The sequence below is a fragment of the Platalea leucorodia genome (genome assembly GCF_965183815.1).
Source record: "Platalea leucorodia genome assembly, chromosome: 5".
NCBI classification, from domain to species: Eukaryota; Metazoa; Chordata; class Aves; order Pelecaniformes; family Threskiornithidae; genus Platalea; species Platalea leucorodia.
The window spans coordinates 59,377,579-59,396,256 of NC_138827.1; the positions used below are offsets into that span (position 1 = coordinate 59,377,579).

General features: G+C 42.6%; 1 protein-coding gene across 2 annotated transcripts in view; it reads left to right on the forward strand.

The window, feature by feature from the left end:
* The window catches only part of NDUFA10 (NADH:ubiquinone oxidoreductase subunit A10), a 45,444-nt gene continuing 26,766 nt past the window's right edge, over positions 1–18,678 (forward strand). The window contains exons 1-7 of one of the 2 annotated variants that reach the window (XM_082311870.1): positions 1–112; positions 1,243–1,411; positions 2,031–2,246; positions 3,070–3,156; positions 6,736–6,857; positions 9,452–9,531; positions 14,295–14,349. In XM_082311870.1, the coding sequence (XP_082167996.1) occupies positions 32–112; positions 1,243–1,411; positions 2,031–2,246; positions 3,070–3,156; positions 6,736–6,857; positions 9,452–9,531; positions 14,295–14,349 (810 nt within the window). In that variant the 5' untranslated portion in view covers positions 1–31. Of the gene's footprint in view, positions 113–467; positions 728–1,242; positions 1,412–2,030; positions 2,247–3,069; positions 3,157–6,735; positions 6,858–9,451; positions 9,532–14,294; positions 14,350–18,678 lie in introns of those variants that run through there. The other variant, XM_082311871.1, reaches the window with a different exon arrangement.

Sequence of the window (18,678 nt, forward strand, 5' to 3'; positions counted from 1 at the left end):
GCGGGGCCGGCCGCGTCTCCTCGGCGCCGCCATGTCCTTGTGGCTGGCCAAGCTCGGCCCGGCCGCGGCCGCCGCCGCTCGGGGCCGCCTGGGGAGCGCCGTCGTGCCGGCGGTGAGCGGGGCCGGGGAAGAGGGAGGTCCCTGCGCCCGGCCGCCGCTCCCCTGGCTGCAGCGGCCGCCCCTCAGCGCGGCCGGGCGGGCTCACCTTGGGGTGCCCGGGCCGCTCCGGCCTCCCCGCGGGGCTGGCGGCGGCGGCGGCGGGGGGGGGGGGTGGGGGGGGGGTGGGTGGGGGTTGCCGGCCGCTTGCGCGGGCTGTGGTGGTAGCGCCCTCTCTCTGCCCGTTAGGAGCGGGGCTGGGCCTCTGAGCCGGCTCCTGTGCTCGGGAGGGGCCGTGTGCCTGGAAGCGTTGGGAACGGCCCTGCGGCGGGGGGAGCGGGTGGGACATTCCCCATGGGCAAATGCGGGGGCTTGTGAGAGGAGGCGCGATTTAAGGTGGAGGCACAAGTAAATACCTGAGACCAGAGAGAGCTGACCCGGTGACCTTCAGCTTGTGAATGTGATCTCTGGAGGTGCAAGGAGAAGAACGTTAAATAAAGATAAAATCTCACGTGTGTAAGTGAGGTCGCTACATTGCTCAAAATAAGCCTTACTCAGTTTTCACCAAGGTTTCTGGGTGGCTTTGCTGAGCAGGACTCAGTAAGGTACTGCCTTCAGCTTTACAGATCAGGTGGGTATTTCTTTCCACCTTTGTCCAGGAACTGTGTTGTGCAGAAATGAAGCTGTAACTCTCCTGAGAGACTGGGAGAGGGTTTAATGTTAATCTCTGCCCAACAGCAAATAAACAAAAATGGAGACAAAAGCCCTAGGATCTCCCTTGGGAATGCAGGGCACATTGTGTCTGTGGCCTTCAGGAAGTCTGGGAAGTTTCAGTCATTGTGTAGACTCAGAGCAGAATTCTGGCAGAGCAGTCCTGATTCAAGCTTTAAGCACACTGAAAATTGTATCATGGTTTCTGTCTTCTCAGTCTTGCATTTCATAAACAGCTTTTCAGCCTAAATACCACTTCAGTTGCTGAGCTGAAATGGCAGTGCTAACTTTACTGTATGAAAATTCCTTGTATTAGATGTGTGAGCGTGTATCCCTCTGTGTGTGCAGAAGGTCTGAAAAAGCTGCGCTTTGAGCATGCCTAGTTCAGCTAAGAAAACTAAAATATGCTAGTTTTGTTGTTGTGTTTTCTTTCAGGCAAGAATTCATATCAGCTCCAAGCAGAATTTGCAGTATGGTTGGCTGGCTTATATGTTGGGAGACAGAGCTACAAAAAAGTTCACTGAATACAGCAAAATCTTTACAGTGGAGGGAAACTTATCTTCTGGGAAGGGCAAGCTTGCACAACAAATAGCAGAAAAACTAGGTACATCTTATTTTCCCTATTTCTGTAATAGTTAGTAAATTTAACAGGGTGATTGTCATTCTAGTGTAAGGAAAGTTAGTTCACCAAACCAGCAATTCTTGACTAGGAAATTACTAGTTGGGCATTGCCACAGTTAATGTGGAGGGCTTATAGGTAAGGGGAGAATAAAATGTTGGTGAGGTTTGAAATGAGGATGGGACGCTTGTCAGATCTGCGGGATACTTGTGTAAGTATGATTTGTTGTGAATGAAATTTTACTTCTAATGAAGTCAGGTTGCTCACTGAGCTCCTAGCTCTGGTGGAGTCACTGAGCACCTTGAGAATTAGGATTTTCTGCATGGGTGCACGCAGAGCCTCAAGGTGATTAGAGGATTGGTGGCAAAAAGATTCTGCTTAGAATGACAGCTCAGCTGCCACTGGGGAGGTGAAAAGTGGTGATACTTCAAATTAGGGTTTGTGTGCCCTCTGTGATGTGATTGACGAAAGAATTTTGTGCTGTTTTCAAGTGCTGCTTAAAGTTAATCTATATATATCTAAATGAGCTGAACAGATGTTTACTGTAAATGAACAGAACTTATTATTTTGATTGGTGGTCTGTTGTGGGTTTCTTTTTTGTCAGGAATGAAATATTTCCCAGAAGCAGACATCCATTACCTAGACAGAATCACGGGAGATGGAACGTTGCTGCATGAGAAATTTAATGGTTTCTGTAACCTAGAGAGATTTTACAATGATCCGAAATGCCCTGATGGACACTCTTATCGACTACAAGCTTGGCTGTTTGGTAACCGTGTTTTACAGTACGCTGATGCGTTGGAGCATTTGCTGACCACAGGTTAGATTTCACAGTAAATAAATTTCACTTCTAAATTAACTTATGAGTCTAAGTTGTGAGTAAGCTGTTTTGAAGTGCTTTGCTAGTATGTGCATTTTTAAATGAAGGGCTGTTATTTTGTTAAGCTTTTTATATTTTTCCCCCTTAGTGAGTACAGGTTAACAGTCCATTTATAAAAATACCCTGCATATTTTGTTAGAACAGTATCTTGTATCATTTCTAGTGAAGGAAGTATGAACTGGTTACCAATTTCACTAGTTTTAATTTGGCAACCCCTGATGATTATTTTCAAAAAGACATTTTAAACATAGCAAGAGAGCTGTGAGTTGTACAGCCTTTCTAAAACTCTCCTTAGACTTAGTTCCTGATGGTGTCTTCTGTTCAGGCTTTTTGATTTTATTAAATACTGTTTTTGTGGTGGTATTCTTATAATTTGAGTGTCTTCTGGTGAGAAAACATTTCCTGTACCAACTCTGATTTACCTGTTGCTTGTGCTTTAGTAAGCGTTTCCCAAAAAAAAAGAAAAGATGTGAATGCCAGAAAGTATCAGACACAAATGTAAATGTACTCCTCAAATATAGTGGTACTTAGCTACTGTAGTGATAGGCACAGTAGGAGAGTATATGTATGGGTGAGACAGGCATGTTCAGCATACATATCCAGTACGTTTGTGTGAGCCAGAAACTTGCTCTTTTGTTTTATTTAAAATTTATAGAAGAGCATTCAGAAAATTGACCATATGAGCAGTGCTGTTGTTAATTTCAAATGTTGCTGCCAGCAGTCTCTTTGGGCCTTGCTGACTGGAACCTACCTTCAATTGCAGGACAAGGCGTGGTGATGGAGCGCTCTCCCTACAGCGACTTCGTATTTCTGGATGCGATGTTTAAACAAGGCTATATCCACAAGCGATGTAAGTTACTTGCATGCAAAAGGAAGTTATTTTGCCATAATCTCAGCCAGAAGTGTGGTAGTTTAGTTTTTAAAAAAAGAAACAAAAAAGCCTGCTTGAAAGATGGACTCCTTCAAATATGCAGAGTTGTTCATAAGGTGCTTAGCACCTTGCTGTTCCGTGGATCAAGGACCAACCTCAAGCCATGAGACTTCCAGTTTTAATTCAAGGCTTTGGTTCTACTTATATGTTAAAGAACATATATTCTGTGTATTGCTTACTGGTGTCCTGTCTGCCAGAGACTCATGTAGTTCCCTGGAAATGTGGGTGAGCATGCTGATGAAAACTAAAGGTCCTTCGGGCAGACCGTGATCTTGCAGCAATAGGTGGGAAGTAAATAATGGGTCAACAGGGTTTGGCCTACTTGCCTTAAATGACCAGCTCCCTTTTGAACCTCAAAGAACACAAATGTTGCTCTTGTCTTCAGGAAGGGCAAGGAGGAGGATGCAGGAAGCTACAGGCCAGTCAGCCTCAGCTTGATCTGCAGGAAGGTGATGGAGCAAATCCTCCTGGAAGCCATTTCCAAATATATGGAGGATGTGAAGGTGATGGAGAATAGTCATCATAGTTTTATGAAAAGGAAATCACACTTAAACACCTGATAGTCAGCTCCTCATAGAAGGCTAGCTCAGTGGATGAGCAGAGAGCAATGGATATTGTTTAACCTTAAGCAAAGCTTTCAGTGCTGTCTCTCATAACCTCCTCATTGACAAACTGATGAAGTATGGATTAGATATGTGGGTAGTAGATTGAAAAGTGGCTGAACTGCTGGGTTCAGAGGGTTGTGATCAGCAATGCAAAGGCCAGCTGGAGGCCAATAACTAGTGGTGTATCCCAGGGGAGGATACTGGGGCCAAACCAGGTTTAAACTGGATGACAAGACAGAGTGCAGCCTCAGTAGATTTGCAGGTGATGCAAAATTGGGAGGGGAAGGATTGACACACCATATATTTTTGATGCTATTCGGAGGAACCTGGGCAGGCTGGAGAAACGCTTGGATGGTAACCTCATGAAGTTCAACAAAAGGGAATGCAAAGTCCTGCACCTGGGAGGGCATAACTGCAGGCATTCATATATGCTGGGAGACAACTGTCTAGAAAGTTTTGCAGAGGAGGACCTGGGGGTCCTGATGGAAACCAACTTGTATGTGAGCCAGCAATGTGCCCTTGTGGCAAAGGATGCCACCAGCATCCTGGGTGCTGCATGAAGAAGAGTGTTGTCAGCAGGTCAAGGAAGGCGATCACCAAATCTGAAGTATTGTGCCCAGGTCTGGGCTACCCGTTGAAGAAAGATAGTAACTTACTGGAGCGAGTCTAGCAAAGGGCCATGAAGGTCACTTAGAAACTAGAGCATCCAATGTATGAGGAGAGGCTGAGAGAGCTGCGATTTTTTTGGCCTGGAGAAGAGAAGGCTCAGGGGGATGTGCATAAATACCTGATGGTATTTATGTATATAAATACTTGATGGGGAGGAGTATTGGCTAGAACCAGTCTTTTCTCAGTGGCACCTAGCGAGAGGGCAAGAGGCAAAGGGCACCAGTTGAAATACATGAAGTTCCATTTACAAGAAAAAAACATTTTCTACTGTGAAGGTAGTCAAACCCTGGAGCAGGTTGCCTGGAGAGGCTGTGGGATCTCTATCCTGGAGATACTCGGAACACTGTGGGACATCGTCCTGAGCCACCTACTCTAGTTAACCCTGTTCTGGGCGGAGTGGTTGAACCAGATGATCTGTGAATGTTCCTTCCAACCTGAGTGAATCTGTGGTTTGGGGTTATGGGCACTGAGCTCCTGAGCAGCACGGTGTTACTGTGCTGGTGCCTTGTGGGCAGACGCATGGAGTCTCCATCCCTTGGCTAGGAATGGAGCAGTTATATGACATATGTAGGAGACCAGCCACAGCGAAAACATGCAAACTTACAGCTGAATCAAAGTTTGGAAGTCTGTAGAAAATAACTATAAAGCCCAGTCATCAGCTGACCCCTTAGTAAATTGCTATTGAAATTCTTGTTTCTGCCTGTTCTTAGCAAATCTGGCACTTTGGCTACTCCTGAGGTGAAGATAATTGTTTCCCTGACTGCTTCATGTTTCTGCTGTCTTGTTTGATTTGGCTTAGATTTAGGAGGTGTATATTTGTTTTTTAACACCTGCTGTAAGTTGTAACTTCTTGCTGAATGACGTTTAGAGCTGGTTATAGTGAACTGTGTGTCTTACTGCTCTGCGTTGGTGAGGCAAACAAAGCCCAGCAACCTGCAATTTATATTTAATATATAATTCCAACAGCAAGTAATGGGTTGTACTGAAATCCTTAAACAGCAAACATCTTCATTAGAGGTACTGATGACTGTGGTGCCAAGCACAGTGGGCTTTATGTTTTTCACAAACGGTTTGAATTTGAAAGCCTGGCACTACGTTTCTAGCTAAGCCAGTGAGCCTTACTGAGGAAAGCTTGCACTTGAGCTAGGTTTAATGGAGCCTGTGCTATTCGTGTCACTTAAATTTGAATAGATGCTTCCCCTGAACCTGTGTGTCTTCCTAATCACCAACTATTACCCCAAAAATGCTTTAGGTTATTGATGTGGTAGAAGAACACAGTTGCACAGACCCAACCAACTCCTCTCAGATATGTTTTTCTATGTAGGAAGGTGAGGTCCTCCAGTGCTGTCCTCTGAAGTGGAGTCTGGTTGTCATGTTTTTGGAGAGAAGATCTGCTGTTCCTTGTATAGAGCAGAGAGCTATTGAGTTAACAGTAGTGCAGAGTATGCCTCCAATACAGGTGAAGAGGGACACTGCTGGGTTGGTGGCCTCTTAAAATATTTGTTTTACCTCAGCATGACTTTGTGTATGCATGGGAGGACAGGGCGAATGCCTGCCTGGTCCTTGGGTTTCCCCCCATGGTGAGAAATAGAGTACTTCTTGCAAAGTCTTCTTGAAGCATGTGACTCTCTTCCATTACCACCTTTGACACACTATCATCTTTGTGGTAGGTCGGGGCCATTTCTTTTGTGTATGAGGCTGTGGCAGAAGGCAGCCCCAGCCAGTGGTTACCTCAGGTGACCCGAGTGCCGCAGTCTCTCTCTGATGTTTTGAGAGGCTGTCTCTAAATGATGGAGGAAAAAACCTAGGTTTCTCTAAACTTAAGTCAGAAATAAATCCCCTCTTTGATATAACTGATGTTAGATTATTATATCTCAGTGCATGTAGCCTCTTAGTTTAATTGTGTTTTACTTTCTGTGTCTGGAAGATTGTTTATTTTAAAAACTTCGTGAATCCTATTTGAGGAGAAGCCTACCCTAAACTTGCTGTATCAGCCAAGAAGAGGACACTACAAATACAAGGGGGGGGATGTGATTTATTTGCAAATAGAATATGTTTAGCAAATGCAGGAAAAAACACTCAAGAAATTATTGCAGATTCATTACCCAATAGGTTTTAATTTTAATGCTGTTCCTATTGCCCTTGTCCTCATTTGCAACATGTGTATGTGTTTAGCTGGTCTGCCTTTAGGTCTCCAGTGTATTTGGTTTTGTTTTTTATACAGGTCTTGATCACTACAAGGAGATCAAAGAGATCAGCATTTGTGAATTCCTGCCACCTCACTTGGTCATTTATATAGATATGCCTGTCCCAGAGGTGCAGAAGAGGATTCAAGAGAAAGGCGAGGTAATTTTATCTCTTGCCACTATTACTGCCTGTTAATGTCTATCGTAATTGTGCCCTTATGCATGAGTCCTGTGGGGTTTGCTGCGGAATTCTGATTCTGAAAAGCTTCTCATCCTCTTGGGTGTAAGAACTGTGTGCTGGTGACGACTGTGTGGGTATTCTGGTATGCTTGCTCTAGAAAAAGCAAAAATCAACTTTTTTGACTGCATCAATATGCTGTCATTTCTGTAATGAGATGCTCTGTGAAAGTCATCTACCCTTAAAAAACAGCCTTTGTAGCTGCTGTTTCAGGAGTCGTGTCCAGGTAATATGCTTCTTGCAGTACACTCCAAGATTACCTGTGCTTCCTGAGTGCTGAAGGCCCCAACTGGCTGTCCCCTTCTCTAGCTTCCCCAGTTGACTGCTGTTTCAGACTTGTGTCGACGTTAATGTGTGGATCACTTGTGATCACAAGTTCAGTTAACTTTCTGAGATTAAGAAAATTACTGCTTGGCGCTTTTGTGTTAACAGAGTGAAACCACCAATTTTAAACTTAAAACGAATTTTGTATAGGTATTGCATGAGATATAAAATCCAGGGTGCTTTCTGCCTAATCTAATATAAAGTTGATAAGAAATACAGTTGCTTCTTGCCACTAGTGCAACTTCAATCTGGTCTGAGGTCATGATATGTGACTCTTACCTATTGTTGATCTTTGAAAATTGTGGTCATTCTCACTTTTGCTCTCAAAACCATTTGAGGGTGGCATAATTTCTCTCCAAGATGCCTTTTTTTTAAGTCATAGTATTGGATGGAGACTACTGTTAAAAAGAAAAAAAAAAACCCTTAGTTCTGTAGCATTGTCTTCAAATTATCTCTCTCATTAAATCAGCATATTGGATTACTGGGTTATTGAAATAGTCTTGGATCAGAAAAGCTGTAGGGTACTTTTGTATAATGACTAATCTAAATACGGTTTTTGGTTTGGGTTTTTTTCTTCTCCCTTCTGTGGTATTTGGACATGTGCTTATAACTCTTCTCAGATGTGTTATGAGGATTAAATGATGTTTACCTTGTACCTTGTTCAAAGGCTAAGGGAAATTGTAGTCAAGTGAAGTATTTAACTGTGGAAAGCCTGATAGATTCAAAGAAAACTTTGATTTATTACTAAAAAATTCTCAGGTCTCTTAAATGCTTCTCTCAAAGCATGTGTGCGTATGTTAGTGTGCTAGGGTGAGCTAGTAGCATTTCGTTTTGCAGTTTCCTGCTCATTTAAGAGGGAGGCTGATGATTGCCGAAGGGAAGTGACTTCAAAGCCATAAATGGAAGGCTGCCCTTGCTGCTTTGTGATCTGCGTGGCCTGAGTTGCTTAGTCTGCTGGTCGAATGCTCTCCCATTCTGCCCTCCGGCAGTTTAGGCCATGACTGAACGTGCTTCTGTGTTTAATGAACAAGACACTTTTGTATAGGAAAACCATAGCTTTTTTGTTGTAGCAACTTCAGTGACAGAATTAGAAGCTTCTTAATGCATCGTGGGAACCCACGAGTTCTTTGCCTTTGTGAGCATAAAGGTCGGTGGCATTTTTGAGACCTTCTGGCAGAAATTGCTGGTGTAACTTGTAACTTCCCTGGGGCAGTGGCACTGCTGAACACTAGTGCTTGTTTGGGGATAGTATTTTTGGGAATTCTGCCTTCTTGGCAGATGGAGTCTTTCATTGGTATTCAGCATGCTGCTGTTGCAAGGCACTGGAAAAAGAAAAGCCCTCCAGTGGGCCAACAAGCAGAGACACAGATCCTTCCAACATAATGGGTATCTTGGGTGAACGTTTCAAGCAGGAAATGTAATTTAATTTTAGGATTGAACTGAAGGAACACATGGTAGAGTAGAGAAATTCCTGGCATTTTGCAAATCTGGCATTAGAGTACGCCATGCGAAAGTTGAACTGTTTAACAGCAGGTATGATATCCCTGAAATTTAAAAGAAAGATTTTGGAGTGGATGGTTGGCCATGCACTTGTCTGAAACTGTGGAAATGGATGCACGTTGGTCCTCTTGTTCAAAAGTCGGACTCAGACAATCTTCTTCTATTTTCTGGATTATTACGTATAACTTCCTTGAATGTGCAGGTAGCTAGGATTGATCAGTCCTTGGAAAGCTAATCTTTTTGAGGCTGTTGATGTAGAGTTCTCTTAATTTATGTGAACTCAGAGAAAATGAGGTGATTTCTGTAACAAACTGAAATAAGTTGGAAGAAAGTTTTTCACTTTTACATTCTGCTGTTTAACCTGCCTTTCCCTTTCTAGATTCATTAGCGTATTAGAAGAATCTTACTCACACTCATTAAGGCTGTGGACATAATAGTACAGGGCAAAGCAGTGATTAATGTAGACTGACTTGTTCCTTAGGGTACTCTAGATATTTAATGCCATGTAAGAAATTCTAATCACTCCAGATTCTTGAAACTTTCATTAATGTGCATGTGGTTCACTTGGATGTCTGACTGCTAAGAGTGAGCTCTTGGCAGATGGTGTCACAACGCCTTCTGCTTAGGCTGGAATCTGTGCTGGTGGGAAAAGAAAAAGTCATTTCACAACATTGTTTTGTGTTTGTTTTCAGCCATATGAAAAAAAGGTGTCTCCTTTGTATCTCCAGAGCATTGAGGATGCTTACAAGAAAACCTTCTTACCAGAGATCAGGTTAGCAAACCAAAATGTTTTGTCTGTTAGGTCTTTGAGTAAAATGTGTGCAAATCCTAAAATCTCTGCCAATATAAGCAAGTAAAATCATATAATGTGAGAAATCCTCCTTGTGCTATGTGGTACAATATTATGTCCTAATGATGGGGTATTGCATCCATGGTATAACAGCTATGTATACTTGTGTGTAGTTACCTCTGGCATCTGAAAAGCCTGATGCCAGTGTTAAAATACCGGAAGATTAAGAATGAAGTCTTTTTAAGTGTGAGCTTTATAAAGCAATGTTTTTTGATTCTTAACAGATTCAGAGTGGGTGAAGTGTTGTACAATAGTAAATTCATTGGATTTCATTAATTGACCTACCTAATATGTTGCAAAGCTAATGAGCCTTGATCTGCAGTATGTTTTTTCATTCTGCTGTCTTGGGGCATTGCAACTTTGCTGTCATGGATTCAGATACAGGGAAGTATAAACTTTTTCATAGTTAAAAGAGCACTTCAGGAGCAAAGCCAAGAATCTGGTCTGTTTGCTCTGCAAAAACAATTTCTGTCTCCCTTTCTCACTATTCTGTATCTAGTTGGCGTCGACACCTTTGCTTCTCTTTCTGTTAGCTTGCAACAGTGGTTGGAGTGCTTTCTTGGAGTGATGTCCAGAATGCCATAGCTATAGCTGTGTGTTTGTGTGACCTGAGGAGAGTGTGATGCAATATAAGCTTTTTTCAGGCCTTTTTGGAGAGTTTGGAATTTTTCTCTCCTAAAAACTCCTTTCAGTTGTCATAGCTTTGGCTAGTTTCTTGATAGTGGTGTGGAGGGAGAGGAGAAAGGCTTTTAGGTAAGGGACTGATCCTTTTTCTAGTTACGTTTCCCTACCTCATGAGGCATACGCCTGCTAGCCTTCCACATTTGAAAAGGATTCGATGGACTTGTTGGTGCTGGTAAATAAAGACTGCACTGCTACCTGCTCTGAGAGACTAAAGGTGCTCTTCTCTGGGCTCCCCTGACTTTCTCTAGCTGGGAAGCAAGAATGTGTGCACTGTAAACTTGAGATGAGACTATTACAGTTTGCCAGCTATCCCAGCTCTTGCAAAAGACTCTATCAAAAATCAAGTGGTCCTAAAAATCTAAAAGCACGTGAATGTAAGCAGTCTTGGTCCCTCATAAACAAATAGCTTTCTGGAAGGGAAGCTCTTAAAGGTCACAGAGCCAGGCCTACTTTACATCAAAATGATCTGTAATTGTGCAAGGTTTGGTGCGTACATGAAGCTGATTATTGAGTTACATTTAAGTCAAAGATGATCTTCAGGTATGTTGTAGCCTGCTTGTTTCCCCTTGCTTTCTCGCTCCATCTCCCAGCGTAAACCAGTGTAATTGCGCTGTCAGCAACTGAACTGAATAACTTCATACTGAGCTTGTCATTCATAGAGGGGAGAAGTTGTTGGTGCGATGTATGGGTCAGCTGCCTCCCAGTGCATCCCCCACAGGTTAGCAGCCAGCACACAGCTCTCGGAAGGAAACAGGGGCTAAGGATGGAGAGGGAGGGTGGGAAGCCTTGGGACTGTCATCCCCCTGAGGGCAGAAGTGTTTTGAATTTACTAGTGAGGAGAAAAATGCTGCTTGTTCTTTGGATCAAATCGAGCCCCAGAAATATACCGTGGTGTTTAGTGAGGCTAAATCCTAGACTAGCTGGTCCTGCTGTGATTTCAACTCTTTCCCCGTTCTCTGTACATGGTCAGTACACTTGTTAAGCAAACACCCTCCGGTTGGCAACCTCATCAGCGGATGGGCTTACAATAGCTTGTCAGATCAATCTTTGTGCTCAGGTCTGAAGAAGGATGTCTCTGTCCCCTTGATGTGGGGGAGTTGTGAATGTGTGAAACTTCAGCTTTGTGCATCTCTGGACCTCACTGATGGCTTGTATATTGGATAACTATACAGAAGCTTTGATTGTCTTTAACTGTTTGCTGGCTTGCAGACTGATGCAGTGAACCATATTTATGTCTGGCTGTTGGTCTCTAGGCAAACTAAGAAATATTTGATTCCCTAGCTCTTGAGGGTGGCCAAAATCTGGTTCAGACAGGCTAAAAAGAGTTATTATAGACTGTTGAACAAACTCCTGCATACTTCCCATGTTCAAGCTTATGTTTGCTTGTTCTTTTGCTTTTCTGGACATGCAGCAGGAAAATAGTCTAGTTCGTTACTTAGCAAAATCCCTGTTATCTTGTTCCATTTAATTTGAGCAACTTGATGCTGCTTGAAGTGGTGTGTTTTACAGTGAATATTTGGCTATCTTAAAATTGGTGCTTCATTTCTAGTCTGACATGTTTATGAATGTCTTTTAATGTTTCTTTTGATAGTGATTTGTGAGCCTGGTGCTGTGGCAGGTACTACCTCGTGATTTTGAACAGGCAGCTTTTGTTTTTAGTTTGATTTTTCTTTTCCTGGACCAAAGCCCTAAGATTCTCTTTCACATCCAATACTGCTTCCACTGAGTAGCTGTTTTCTCTTAATGAAAGCCTTAATAATGGGCACAGTATCGAGTGATTTGATCTGCATTGTTAATGCAGTTGCCAGTGTAAGACTGGTGAAGTCTGACCTCTCTGTTTGATTACCAACAGTTGATATTGAAGATGTGAGTATGTGTGCTATGCTGTCACAGCAGCTCCCTTAGAAAGGAGACCATTTATTTTCTTTCTGTGACTGAAGAGTTGTGTCAGGCTTTATGCTTTGTTCTCAAGTTGAGAACTAACTGTAAGTAGTTCCCCTTCTAGGAGCACCAGCTGAATGGCTGACTGTAAGAGCTTGCGAGTTAGCAAGAATAAAAGGCATTTTATTAATGAACTCTTTTACCAGAGCTCATTTGACTGACCAGTGTTAATGCAGACCAGGAGCTAGTTTGGACTGCTGCAGTTATAAGTTATTTTCGTAATATGAATACTTAGAGCAACAATGTTTAGATCACCAGCCTTAATCCTGATTAAACTTGGAAGCAGTTGTGCTAAGCAAAAAGTCTGCAAATTCTTCCCAGTGCTCTTCAGGTTTGCTGTGTGTTGTTTGATATGTACTGGGGCCAGTGCTGTTCAATATCGCCATCAATGACACAGCGGGATCGAGTGCACCCTCAGCAAGTTTGCAGATGACACCAGGCTGAGTGGTGCAGCTGACACGCCCGAGGGACGGGATGCCATCCAGAGGGACCTGGACAAGCTGGGGAAATGGGCCTGTGTGAACCTCATGAGCTTCCACAAGGACAAGTGCAGGGTCCTGTGCCTGGGTCAGGGCAATCCCCGGTATCAGTACAGGCTGGGGGATGAAGGGATTGAGAGCAGCCCTGAGGAGAAGGACTTGGGGGTACTGACAGACAAAAAGCTGGACATGAGCCGGCAACGTGCTATCGCAGCCCAGAAGGCCAACCGTATCCTGGGCTGCATCAAAAGAAGCATGGCCAGCAGGTCAAGGGAGGTGATTCTGCCCCTCTACTCTGCTCTGGTGAGACCCCACCTGGAGTGCTGCATCCAGCTCTGGGGTCCTCAGCACAAGAAGGGCATGGACCTGTTGGAGTGAGTCCAGAGGAGGGTCAAACAAATGATGAGAGGGATGGAACACCTCTGCTATGAGGAAAGGCTGAAAGAGCTGGGGTTGTTCAGCCTGGAGAAGAGAAGGCTGCGGGGAGACCTTATTGCGGCCTTTCAATACTTAAACGGGGCTTCTAAGAAAGATAGGGATGGACTTTTTAGCAGGGCCAATAGAAACAGGACAAGGGGTAATGGCTTTAAACTAAAAGAGGGTAGATTCAGACTAGGTATAAGGAAGAAATTTTTTATGATGAGGGTGGTTAAACACTGGAGCGGGTTGCCCAGAGAGGTGGTAGATGCCCCATCCTTGGAAACATTCAAGGCCAGGCTGGATGGGGCTCTGAGCAACCCGATCTAGTTGAAGATGTCCCTGCCCATTGCAGGGGGCGTGGACTAGATGACCTTTGAAGGTCCCTTCCATCCCAAAGCATTCTATGATTCTATATACCATGCACATTGGGCTTCCATTTTATTTTCTCTGACGTTTTTGTTAGCTAAAGGAAAGGTCTTCCAGGGCAGCTGGAGCAGGTTTGGGAACAACTGTTACTGAGGGTGGCTGTGTGTATGTAGTAGTGAAACGTGTTCATATAGTAGCTCCTATTGTGGAACTGCTTTGCAAGTGACTTTTCTATGAAGGCTGCTGTAGAGGAAGACAATCTTGTAACCAAGAAGCTATTACCTGTTTTTCTACTTACAGAGCCTGCTGCCTGCATTGTATTGGTTCAGTTAGCTCAGTCTTAGTAAATAATGATGAATGAATGTATTCTCTTAAAAATCGTCCACAAGTGTTAATGTACTTGTTAGAAAATGGAAGCTCTATGAAAGTTTTGGGTTAGGCTGGTTGAAAATTTCACTTGGCTCCAAATAGATTGAGCAATTGTAATTGGGCAAGGGTCCACATTAGTGAAATGGAAACAAATTCATAGGTGAGATTTTTGGTTTTTTTGAACTGAAACTTTGTAGCTACCACAGGCCATTTGCCCCTTAAAGACTTTTTCCACCAGGAAAGAAGCAACTTATAAGTCTAATGAGAATTGTATTGCAAGAACTCTGTAAGCATTCTAAAAAATTGTAATGACTCTGGTTCTGTGTTTTGTGCCTTTTAACTTCATTTCTGCTTCATTTTGGAGCAGGGGGGAGAGGATGGGTAGAGCAGTTGTATCAGGGAAATTCAGTTTTTTTCTTTTTACAGTGAGACCAGTGAAGTTCTGCAGTACACAGCAACTGAGGCAGAGGATGTGGAGAAGGTAAGAATTTGTTGCATATATGGATATTTTTTTTTTTTAACTTCCAAGATTGAAATGTAAAGAGAACATGTTGTACTAGATGACAAACTTAGTTAACTTAATGCATTTAGTGTTTGTTGCTATGGCAAAGATCTGGGCTGGGTCTGTACTAGAATATTTCGATGAGTGAGTGTCATTTTGTCAGAGTGGAAATCCCACCCCTCATCCTTTTGCCAAGGTACCTGGCTATCTGAGCAAGCAAAGCCCCCTATAGACCACAGGATCATGACTAATAATTTTTACATTGTCTTTTGTCTGATGTAACTTATGGTGGGTGTTTCCAGACTTGGTTTGTTTTCCAAGCAAATGCTGTGAGGGAGGTGGAAGCAACATTTCCTGAGTCTCTGCTGAGCTGTGCAGTGTTTGTTCAGTCAGCATTCCTGTTTGAAGTGGCTGATGGGATGGGCAAGGGTCTGCATAGCTCAGTTTGGGAACTAATGGCACTAACCAAGAAGTAAGTCACCCCCAGCATTCAGCTGAGACTTTGTCTACCAGTGTAAGATCTGTCCCTGTTGGCTTTTGCTGTTGTACAGGTTCCTATGTGATAAAATAGCTGTTGTTTTCTAAAAGCTAGTCATTATTTGGATATAGCAAACAGGTGGATAACCAGAGCTGTTATAAGCATTGTCACCCTGGGTTATTCATCTGTATTGGCTAGCATGTGGTATCTAAACTGCAGTTTTTTCTCCAAATGGTTTTGCCAGACACATTAGCCCTGGACCAAGCCAGATAAATTGCCTTTTCATTGCTAGAAATAAATCTGTTACTATGTGACAGGATTAACATGAAATTACTGCTTCCTCCTACTCCACAGTGTTATTTTTTGGAGTAGGTGTAATATATTTGCCTTATTTCAGCAAACATTCTTGCTCATTCAGGGTTACTAGTGGGATAACAGAAGCCTTTTGCTTCCCCACTGTTAACTTTTCTCTGTAGCTGCTGTCCCCAGCTGAGAAGAGCAACGAGGTTTTTGTAATTCTGGACAGGTTTGTAGTGGGCCCATTTCAGTTCTAGCGATGAAAGTTACATGGTGAATCCCTCAAAGCTCACTTGAATTCTGTAGTATCAATAAGGATCCCAGCTGCACTAAAAATATTTTTTCAGGTATGTCTTGCTGATTTTAATGTCTTCATCTTCTGTGTTTCTTGTTTTGAAAGATCTGATAAACCTATTCTAGAGTCCACTTAATGCTCTCCTTTCCTCTGTTAGAGGGGAAATGAAATACGAGGCTGGTTATATTGCTTTTTGCTTTAGGAAATAGGTCGAGACCTTTGCACAGCAGTATGTTATTAATTCCTAAATCAGCTGGGAAGAGGGAAGTGGCAGGGTGATTAATCTGAGATGGAAAATTTACTGGTTTGGGAAGGGGAGAAGTTTGGGAAAGTGTAACAGGCTTTCCCACATCAGATGCAAAAGGAAAACAACATTTGTTTCAGTATACCAGCACCTGTCTACCCACCTGCACTACATATGATATTCAGCAGGTAGCAGGCCATCTTACTGCAGAGGTTTGTGTGTAGTTTTATGGGGGCACTTCTATCTTGCCATGGGACATGTCTTAGAGCCTTTCCTAGCTAAGCCTCCAAGTCAGTGCGTAACTAAAGATCCATAAGCCCAAACTTGGCATTCATAGTGAGGGAGGTTTTTGACTGCTTACTGCCTTTGTGGAGTTCTTTTTAAAAAAAAAAAAAAAAAAAAAAGGCATATTTGAACATTTCTAAATGTTGCAGGAGGCAGCCTGTTACTGCTGTTCTCACTCACTGATGGCCTGGGTTTGACTGGGGTCAAGTTAATTTTCTTTGCAAGAGCCCATATGGTGCTGTGCTTTAGGTCTGACCGAAACAGTGTTGATAATGCACCAGTATTTTAGCTATTGCTGAGCAGTGCTTGCACAGCATCGTGGCCGTCTCTGTTCCTCACTCTGCCCCCTGCGATTAGGCTGGGGGTGTGCAGAGGTTTGGGAGGGGGCACAGCCAGGACACCTGACCCGGACTGACCAAAGGGATATTCCACCCCGTGTGACGTCATGATTAGCAATAAAACTGGGGGGAGGTTTTTTCCACACTAGCGGTTGCCGAGAGCAATCTTGGGAGCAAAGGGCTGGAAAATCTGGATCTTTGAGCTTCATTCCTGCTGTTGGAGTTGGCAATGAATTTGTTTCAGTTGAACTCTGTAGTAAACTCTCCTTTCTTAAGCCTGACTTTGTTTGGAGTGAAGTGTGGATTTTAGTTGGTGCTGTGCATGACAATAGCCTGCATCTAATATCCTTGTGTTCCCATGCAAAAGCTTTGTGAAGCAGAAAATATTGATAAAGACTTTCCTAGTCTTAAAAATTTAACCCCCATTAGCTGCATTGCTGTGCATTTCTAGGCCTTTTAGTTCCATTTATGAGAATATGGTGGTGTGCTACATTTTGGGTCCTGCCCTGTCGTGTCTGGATTTCTGGACACTTATGCACTTGATTATAGAGGTTATAATTATTAACCAGTAGATTTGTGAGGCAGTTTGAGTTTATACTCACAAAAAGGGCTGTTGGCTTCAGTGTGACAGCAGATAAATAGAAGTTCACTGTGAAATCACACTTTGAGGCAACTGCTTACATTTGAAGTAGTGCAAAATCTAAAATCTCTGAAAACGAGGTGGTTTTGGAAGCTTCAAAAAACCAAAGGCCTTTCCCTTTGTTCTGAGATCAACTGTATTTATGCAGATGGCTATCTGCAACCTTTACCAGCTGACAATTCTGACATTAATCCTTCTGTATCATTTTCAAGAAGGAAAAAAAAAATGACTGAAGAGGGTAAACCTTTAAATTTTGTCTTAGTCCTGAAGTTGTTTCCAAGTAGCTCTTGAATGTCTGAGGTTTCAGTCTTGTGTGTACACCTGTGAAAAATCAAGAGCACAGCATCATTTTTCTTATGTGCATAAAAAAAGTAAAGTATGGCTTTAGTGTTAGCAAGGTTGGGGTGCCTCTGCTTTTGTGGTAGATGAATAAGGTGTATAGCAGCTGGTAGGCACTTCTTGTTGAAGTCCACACACCTGCAGCCGCAGTGAGGATTCTGCTTTGCAGTAAGAAGCATCCTCTGTGGCAAGAAAGATCAGCTTCCCAGGAATAATATATTCTCTGCTATGTTTTTAGATATTTTTTTTTTGAGGGACAAAAATAGAGAAATGGGAAGAAGCTGAAATAGTGGAAAAAAAGAGGTCAGGGTGTGGATGAGAATATTGAGGAATTATAGTTAATTTTTCAGGGTATCATAAAAGAAAGGATAACAAGATTTGAGGACCATGGTATTTCAAGAAGGTAGCCATGAATGTTTGGTAGAAGAAATAAGAGAAAGTTGGGATGGGGGGATTATTTGCTTGTTTTTTCCCCTTCCTTCTCTCTGAGCAGTCTTGAAGTGGTCAGAATAAAGCAGTTTGTTTCCTCCCTAGATTTTTTTTTTTGTAGTAAAACCCATTGCTAGAGATTTTATTTTAATCCTGTAAATCCAGGTTTAAATAAATCAATCTAAAGCTCTTATTGCTCAAGTAGGGAGTCTACCAAGCTCAGCAATCTTGTGTCATCACTGTACATAGGGTCATCAGTATGCACTGGTGCAGTTCTTAGTTTGGTTGGCCAAATCTGGACTAGAGGAAGGATTATTATTTTGAAGTCAAAGTACAAGACAGTATTGTATATTCATTGTTAGATGTTAGCTATAGAGATTGGTACTCTTTCCACTTCAAAGAGCAAAGTTGGTTTTTTCCCTTCTGTTCAGATTCAGTTTATCTTTGGAATGAAATAGTTGAAATTTGGAAATGAGGGTTGGCAGGAGGGGTTTGGGTTTGGCTTGTAGGGTGTTAGTTTACACAGGTGTATCCTGTTGATAGATAGCAATGTCTAACTGTTAGCTAGCTTCAGTCTACAGATTATCTGCTCTGTGATTTGGGAGCTTAATTTTTTTTATCACCTTATAGTTTAATGGCCTTTGATTTGCTCATAGCAGACATACACAAATTAGAAATTACTTTTGTTTCTGAATTGTGTTTTAAAAAGATCGGTCGGGGTTTTGTATTGTAATTAACATTGATTGTAGTGGCTAAAGGAGGAATAAATGCTGAAATGAGCTTCATTAGGGTGTTTCAGACTGCTTTTACATGAGGATAAATCTGGGAATAAGAAGTTAGTTATACGTTTGTTTAAAATTTTAAAAGCCCTGGATATTAAAAAAGAGGTGGGGGTAGAAAGGAAATAACTTGAACTTATCCAAAATCGTTTCAGTTCCTCTGTGCTTGTGAATAGTGTTTTGT